This window comes from Gekko japonicus, unplaced genomic scaffold (genome assembly GCF_001447785.1).
Source record: "Gekko japonicus isolate JY-2015 unplaced genomic scaffold, Gekko_japonicus_V1.1 scaffold1135, whole genome shotgun sequence".
In the NCBI taxonomy this organism is placed as follows: domain Eukaryota; kingdom Metazoa; phylum Chordata; class Lepidosauria; order Squamata; family Gekkonidae; genus Gekko; species Gekko japonicus.
This window is the reverse complement of record NW_015161987.1, coordinates 411,274-420,019: the sequence shown is the minus strand read 5'-3', so window position 1 is coordinate 420,019 and position 8,746 is coordinate 411,274. Positions and strand designations below refer to the sequence as shown.

General features: G+C 51.7%; 1 protein-coding gene across 1 annotated transcript in view; it reads left to right on the top strand.

Annotated features, from left to right (window-relative positions):
* Positions 1–8,746, top strand: part of WISP1 (WNT1 inducible signaling pathway protein 1) — a 62,295-nt gene that overhangs the window by 51,952 nt on the left and 1,597 nt on the right. Inside the window, exon 4 of the mRNA XM_015429814.1 lies at positions 4,303–4,496. Within this exon, the coding sequence (XP_015285300.1) occupies positions 4,303–4,496 (194 nt within the window). The remainder of the gene's footprint in view (positions 1–4,302; positions 4,497–8,746) is intronic.

The window sequence follows — 8,746 nt, the reverse complement described above, 5'->3', positions numbered from 1 at the left end:
GAAGCGCTAGTATCCCGTGGCATCCGGCGCCCGTCCAGGTCCCGTCGCAAACCGGATGTTTTTCATAAGCGCATGCGCACAAACACATAACTGAAAGCAGTGCTGCTCTGCGGAACTGCGCGTGCGCACAAATGCCAAACACTTGCCGCGCCGCTTCTTTGCCACGCTCCAGCATCGCCGTGTGATCGCCAGCTAACAGCCTAAGTGCGGAGACTCGGGGGACTGTCTGATCGGGCTACCGCACTTTATTTTGCTCCGGGGCAAACAGCCATGCCTCCCCCCCGCGTTATCTGGCCCGTGTGACCGGGGCCCTAGCCCAGTATGCTGTTCCCCACAGTCCTGATATCTCCAGGTAACCCAAAAGGAGAAGATGGAAGGCAATGGCCCCTCCCCAGTGTTACCAACTTGGGTTGCCTACTCTGTACTGGGAAATACCTGGAGATTTTAAGGTATAAGATGGCAGAGTTTGGGGAGGGAGGGACCTCCGCAGAGTATAGTCCACCTTCCAAAGCTGTCATTTCCTTCAGGACAACTGATGTCTGTCATCTGAAGATTGGTTGTAATTCCAGGAGGTCTCCAGACCAGTGTTCCCTCTAAGCTGAGTTAGTGTGAGCTAGCTCACAGGTTTTTTTAGCCTCCGGCTCACAGATTTTTTTTCTCAGCTCAGGAAGGAGGGCTCCAGAGCACCCTGATTTAATGCAGCAGCCAAATGGCTCGCTCAGAACTTTAATGCCAGTAGCTCACAAAGTAGAATTTTTGCTCACAAGACTCCACAGCTTAGAGGGAACATTGCGTCCAGACCCCACCTGGAGCCTGGTAACCCCATTGCCACCTCAGCCACTAGAATTCAGAGGTCTTCCACTTTTGGACTGTTAGCAGGAGCTGGGCGCAGGCCTGTAGCCAGGATTTTGCGGACAGCAGGCCAAATACTTTTTCCTGGTGGGGCTGAAGTTCTCAGTGCAGAAAGAAAAGCCAAAATTTTGAGGATTGTGACTCAGCTACTGTGGGATCAAGCCTTTTAAAATCAAAGCAGAGAGGCTTTTGCAAATCTTAGCCCCAAAGTGGGACAATAGCAGACTAAAGGGGGGCGGGGAGGGCAAAGTCTCTAGAAGCATAGAGAAGAAAAGAGATTGGATTTATACCCCGCCCTTCACTACCCAAGGGAGTCTCAGAGCGGCTTACAAACTCCTTCCCCTCCCCCTCCCCACATCAGACACCCTGTGAGGTAGGTGGGGCCAAGAGAGCTCTTGCCAGAAACTGCTCTTTTTTCAAGAACAGCTCTTATCAGAACTACGGCTTGCCCAAGGTCATCCAGCAGGTGCACGTGGAGAAGCGGGGAATCACCCGGTTCTCCCAGATTAGAGTCCGCGCACTTAACCCCTACACCAAACATAGCAGCAGGGTAGAAGTTGCAGAGAGAGCAATGTGCCCCGCCCTGAACTCCTTGCGGGAAGGAGGGGATAAAAATGTACTGAATCAATAAATGGTAGTAAACCACAGGTGCATCACTGGATCGGAACAACATTTCACAGTTTGATTATGTACTGGGGGGAGAAGCATTGCCTTTTCCCCCCTGTCCTGAATGGACTGCCCATCAAGAAGGATGGTGGGCCGAGAATCCAAGATAAGAGACAGGATAGAATTGTTCGGGATGCTGGGGATGCTGATGCCATGAAGCCTTTATTGCAATAAGAAATTGAGTGAGTCAGCACTAGGTGGCGCTGTAACCCACTCAAACACCAGAAGTCCCAGGTGGGATCTCCCAACAGAAAGTGGTGGGATTGCCACAGCCAATCAGAGTGCAAATTGCAGGGACCCATCGCCCCTTAATATATAAAGGAAACTTACCCCAAAGACATAGATAAATGGCAGAGTAGGAATTTGAACTCAGGTCTCCCAGTTCTTAGTCAGACATTCTAACAACTTTGTACACTGGATACAATGCAGTAATGCAGTCAAATTACAGCCCTTCAGGGCAGGTTGCAAGAACATCTGGAACCATCAAGAATAAACTGTTAAAGCCAATGTTGCAGATTAAGTCCTATTTCAAAATAAAGAAGTTGGGACATTCCTGGAGATTTGGGGGTGGGACTTGGGAAGTGGAGGGAACTGAGCGGAGGGAAGCGATCTCTGTCGTCTGGAGGCCACTTGTCATTTTGGGAAAGATCCAGCCCTCCCCATCCCACCTGGAGGTTAGCAGCCCTGATCTACCTCATAAAGGTAAAGGTTCCCTTGCTCGAAAGCCAGTCGAATCCGACTCTGGGGTTGCGGTGCTCATCTCAGTTTCCAAGCCGAAGAGCCAGCGCTGTCCGAAGATGTTTCCATGGTCATGTGGCCGGCATGACTAAACACCAAGGCGCATGGAACGCTGTTACCTTTCCACCGAAGCCGTACCTATTTATCTACTTGCAATTTCTTGCTTTCGAACTGCTAGGTTGGCAGGAGCTGGAACTAGAGACGGGAGCTCACTCCGTCACGTGGCACCTGGGTCTCGAACTGCTGAACTACTGACCTTCCACAGCCTGCAGTTCAGCGTCTTAACCACTTGAGCCACCGCAGCTCCTGATCTACCTCATAGTAGAGCTCAAACAAAATGTGATTCTTTTCCATCTTACTCTCCTTCCGAGGAGCTCGTTTTCTCCTCCGTTTTGTCTTCACAACAGCCCTGCAAGGTAGGTTAGACTGAGGAAGAGACATTGGCCTGAGGCCACCGAGGGAGCTTCACGGCTGTGGGGGAGGGACGAAGCCGGCCCCAATCCAGCACTCTAACCGCCGCACCACCCCAGCTTTCTCTATGGATTATCCTCCCTGATACAATTTTATGCCTCAGTCCTGGCCACAACATTGACTTCCCCTCTCTGGCCAAAAGGAGAGAGATAATAGAATACCCCACAGTGAACTGAGCGGAGGGAAGCGATCTCTGTCTGGAGGTCACGTCATTTTGGGAGCGCTCCAGCCCTCCCCCACCACCTGGAGGTTAGCAGCCCTGATCTACCTCATAAAGGTAAAGGTTCCCTTGCTCGAAAGCCAGTCGAATCCGACTCTGGGGTTGCGGTGCTCATCTCAGTTTCCAAGCCGAAGAGCCAGCGCTGTCCGAAGATGTTTCCATGGTCATGTGGCCGGCATGACTAAACACCAAGGCGCATGGAACGCTGTTACCTTTCCACCGAAGCCGTACCTATTTATCTCCTTGGAATTTCTTGCTTTCGAACTGCTAGGTTGGCAGGAGCTGGAACTAGAGATGGGAGCTCACTCCATCATGCGGCACCCGGGTCTCGAACTGCTGAACTACCGACCTTCCACAGCCTGCAGTTCAGCGTCTTAACCACTTGAGCCACCGCAGCTCCTGATCTACCTCATAGTAGAGCTCAAACAAAATGTGATTCATTTCCATCTTACTCTCCTTCCGAGGAGCTCGTTTTCTCCTCCGTTTTGTCGTCACAACAGCCCTGCAAGGTAGGTTAGACTGAGGAAGAGACACTGGCCTGAGGCCACCGAGGGAGCTTCACGGCTGTGGGGGAGGGACGAAGCCGGCCCCAATCTAGCACTCTAACCGCCGCACCACCCCACCTTTCACTGTGGATTATCCTCCCTGATACAATTTTATACCTCAGTCCTGGCCACAACATCGACTTCCCCTCTCTGGCCAGAAGGAGAGAGCTAATAGAATACCCCACAGGAATGTTTCCTGACAGAAAATGTAGATGTCCTTCCTGAGACTAGATAACGGGTAGGGTTGCCAATTCCTAGTTGGGAAATTCCTGGAGATTTGGAAGGGGCGCCTCGAAAGGGCAGAGTTTGGGGGAAGGGAAGGCCTCAGTGTGGTATAATGCCCTGTAGTCCACCCTCCAGAGCAGCCATTTTCTTCATTTTGGTATAGTGGTTAGGAGCACAAACTCTAATCTGGGAGAACCAGGTTTGATTCCTCACTCCTCCACATGCAGCTGCCGGGTGACCTTGGGCAAGCCACAGTTCTCTCAGAGCTGTTCTCTCAAGAGCAGTTCACTCAGAGCTCTCTCAGCCCTGCCTACCTCACAGGGTGCCTGTTGTGGGGAGGGGAAGGGAAAGGAGTTTGTAAGCCGCTCTGAGACTCCAAGTGAAGGGCAGGGTATAAATCCAATCTTCTTCTCCTCCTCCTCCTCTTGTTCTTATTCTTTCTCAGGAACTGATCTGTGTAGACTGTGTAGATCTGTGTAGACTGGATATCTGTTATTCTGGGAGCTCTCTTGGCCCTGCCTGAAGATTGGCAGCCCTAATAATGGGGTGGACACTGATCTGACTGGATGTGTGTTTACTTTGCAGTTTATGAAGGAGAGATTGAATCATGGCAGAAGAACTGTATCCCCCACACGTCCCCCTGGAGCCTCTGCTCGAAGACCTGTGGGGTGGGCATCTCCACCCGGATCTCCAACGAGAATGACCAGTGCCGCCTCGTGAAGGAGAGCCGCCTCTGTAACATGCGCCCGTGTGAGGAGGATATCACCAAACACATTAAGGTAAGGAATGCAGACGTATTTCCACCCCCTTCTTCATTATATGCCACAAGATGGCGGCACCAGACAAAGAGTTGGGTCTGTGAACAGGGGCCGTTTCCTCTGGCCCCCAGGGTCATCCAGTTTGGTGTAGCGGTTAGGAGACTCTAATCGGGGAGAATGGGGTTTGATTCCCCACTCCTCCACATGCAGCTGCTGCTGTGACCTTGGGTCAGTCACAAGTTCTTTCAGAGCTGTTCTCTCACAAAGATTCCTCCAAAGAGCTCTCTCGGCCCCACTCCTCCTCCTCCTCCTCCTCTTCTTCTTCCTCCTCCTCTTCTTCTTCCTCTTCCTCCTCCTCCTCTGCCTCCTCTTCTTCCTCCTCCTCCTCCTCCATAAGAGATGCTTGAATTGGCAGAAGGAGCTAGAGGAAAACCATTAATGGAAACTTTTGTAGGATATAACTCGGATGGCAGTTTCTGGGTTGGGAAATTTCTGGAGATTTTTTTTGGGGTGCGGGGTGCGGTAGAGCCTGGGAAGGAACCTCAGCAGGGCAGATTGCCCATAGAGAGCCCACTTTCCAAAGCAGCCCTTTCCTCCAGGGGAACGGATCTCCGTCGCCTGGAGATCAGTAATCATTCCAGGAGATCTCCAGGCCCCTCGTTGCGTCTGGGAATCCTAGGTCCAACCCGTACACAGATTAATGAGCGAGTCTCCAATGTACTTTAAAAAATATTAAGCAGCAACCACTGAGAGGTCTTTTGTCGTATGGTCGGCGGGGTTTAAATGTATTAGAAAATTCTGGACTGAGACAGTGAAACATACAAAATTGATAACAGGTGAGGAGGTTTGCATGCTCCCAGAGACCATATTATTGGACTTTTGGAATGGCTCTAATGTATGCTCCCCAAACAGACATCGAACTGGTGTTTTATTGACAGCTGCAAAATCTGTAATAGCATCCAACTGGAAAACTGTTCATCCGCCGACCATCACGCAGTGGCACTGTAAATTGTGAGATTATTTTATAACGGAGAAGATAGCAGATCAGGTTTCATTGTCAGGGACTATTCATTTTAACTCCAGATTTGTGGAACGATGGTTTCCAGTGTTGGAATACATGACATGCAACGATACATTAAGAGAAGCGGTGCAGTCAAAGCAATAAAATAGTGTATTAGCACATTTTTTGAACCTGTCAACATTATCAAAATATTTCTGCAGTCCTTTCCTTTGTTCAATTCTTGGTAGTTGCACGGCCATAGGTTTACCTATCTCTCCTTATTAATAAAAGCGATTTGGGGTGGCAAAGTTCTATTCACGTCAAAATCGATTGGCCGCCTGAACTGCCATTCCAAAGGTGCTGCCTGCATTGGCTGGCTGCGTTGCGGGGTCCTGCCCACACAAGCCCCGGCCACCAGCTTGCGCTTAATATGCATGGAGCTGCCGACGGAATGCATGGTCTGGCTGCTGGAAGCTTGGCCGAGCCCCTTCCTCCCACCCCCGTGCCGGTCATCATCACCCCCAGCCGACTTGGCGGCCAGCCTGCAAGCAGACAGGGGCTGGCACACCGCTGGGACGAAGAGCCATCGAGGCAGCACGGAGGCCGCTGGACGCAGCAGGGCCCGGCAGTACGGGGAGGGCAGAGAGAGGGGGGATGGGCCTCGCTTTCCTCTGACGCGATGGGCGCCCTGGACCCTTTAATGCCTGTGAGGTCGTCGGCCCAAGCCTGCTCCTGCTGCCGCTGGTGCAGCCATTGTGGGCCACCGAGGCCAGAGCCACATCAGTGACCAGGCTGTTAGCGGGACGGGGCTGGTGTGCCGCCCGGCCAAAGACCCGTTAAGCTGGCCTGGAGACCGCCGCATGCAGCACAGCCCTGGGGTCTGGGGAGGGGGGGGTGAGCGGAAGGGCCTCACTTCGATTCACCAGCCACTGGTTCGTTGGGACGATCCCGGGCCTGCTGCCACCACGGCCATACTAGCCCAATGAGGCACGCCGGCGGACAGCCTGCGCATGGAAGGGGGCTGGCATGCTACTGGGGCACATGGCCATTGAGGCAGCCCGGAGGACCCCGGCCGCAGCCGTCCAGGAAGCCAGTCACTGCCCACCGACCCCGGGGTCTGCGGGCGGTGGGGGGGGGAGAAAGCGTGGGACGGGGGCCCCCTTTCTTTCTAGCGCTAGTTGTCTTCTATCTACAACGGGCTTCCCTCCTAGTACAATATATGTTTCTTGTATGCTTGGTAAGGTAAAATAAAAATTTTACGTTAAAAAGGTTGCCATCTCCTGGTTGGGAAATACCTGGAAATTTGGGAGGTGGAGCATGAAGAGGGTGGGGTTTGGGGGCAGGGAGGGAATTCAGTGGGGTATAATGCCATAGAGTCCACCTTCCAAAGTGCCCTTTTTCTCTGGGTGAATTGATCTCTGTCTCCAGGAGATAAGTTGAAACTCCAGGAAACCTCCAGGTTGGCAACCCTATTTGAAACCCACACAATCCAAGATAATTTAAACAGTGAGCCCAGGGCCTTTTGCATGCCAAGCGGGTGCTCTGCCACTGAGCCACAGCCCCATTTGACTGGGATTGTCAACCTCCAGGTGGGGCCTGGAGATCTCCCAGAATGACCGCTGATCTCACGGAGCTCACCTTATACTGAATCAGACCCAGGGGTCATTTCCTTCAGGAGCGCACAAGAGCAGAGCTCCGGCAGTAAAGAGCCCAGGGGGCGGGCACATGCAACAAGCCCCACCCCCTGCTTCCAGCAGCCCTCAGTCAGAGCAAGAAGCAGCCAGGTAAGTTGCAGAGACCCCCTCCGGCCCCCCCGGTCCAAAACAGTCCAGTGGCACCTTTAAGACCAAATTTTCTTCAGGTACAAGCGCTCCCTCCCCTGTGAGGACAGATCTGCGTGTCCCCCCCCCCCTAGGCAACCACCCAACCAAAACAGTCCAGTGGAGCCTAAGCAATGGGTGTTGCCTTCTGACACACTTCCGATGATGTCAGGGGGTGTGGCATATGCAAATAAGTTATGCTAATGGGTTGTGCTAATGAGCTCCTTCACCTCTTTTTCTATGAAATGACCCGTGATCAGACCCTTGAGTCCATCAAGGTCAGTCCTGTGTACTCAGACTGGCAGCAGCTCTCAGGGTCTCAGGCTGAGGTCTTTCACATCACCTCCTGCCTGGTCCAGGCTACAGACATCAATTCTCCTGGAAAAATTGGCTGCTTTGCAGGATGGACTCTATGGCAGTGTGATCCCGACTGATTTCCCTCTCTTCCCCAAACCTCACCCTTCCCAGGCTTAGGGTTTCCAGCTCTGGGTGGGGAAATACCTGGAGATTATTTTGGGAGGGTGGAACCTGTGTAGGGAGGGGTTTGGGGGGGGGACCTCAGCAGGGTACCGTGCTGTACGGTCCACACTCCAAAGCAGCCAGGGCTCTTTTTGTAGAAAAAGCCCAGCAGGAACTCATTAACATATTAGGCCACACCCAACAGCAGAAACTCATTAGCATATTAGGCCACACCCCTGACAGCACAGCTCATTAGCACATAAGGCCGCACCCCCATGTTACCAGAAGTGTGCTCATTCAGCCACACCCACCTTTTGCTTGTTATTCTGTTTACCTTGTTTGTTGTCAAAACCCAGGGCTTTTTTGTAGCAGGGACTCCTTTGCATGTTAGGCCACACACCCCTAATGTAGCCAATCCTAATGAGTTTCTGCTGTTGGGTGTGGCCTATGCTAATGAGTTCCTGCTGGGCGTGGCCAACTCGGGAGCCAGCCGGAACTCCATTCCTGCGCGTTCCTGCCCAAAAATAGCCCTGAAAGCAGCCATTTTCTTCAGGGGAACTCATTCGCTGTTGGTAGGCATGTCCCAGAATTAAATTATTTTGGAACCAAGTGATAGCAGAAATACAAAAAAAATTATAGGCCATGGAATACCAAACTCACCTGAGTCTGTCCTTTTGCATCATTGGCCTGGATCAAAATTATCAAAACAAAATACTGAACGTGTATCTCTATTTCTTATGGCAGCTAAAAATCTTATAGCTTTAAATTGGAAACTAACTAAGATCCCCATCTTGACACAATGGAGGACGAAGGTTTGGGATATGGCAATATCTGATTAATTAGCCATGTAACTATTAGCAATGGATAATCCTAGTTATGGGAATAATTTTATGGAGAAGTGGTTTGTCTTCTTCGAATATGTTAACTGCATGTCAACCTCATCACCAATGGTCCCTCTAAGCTGTGGAGTCTTGCGAGCAACGATTCTACTT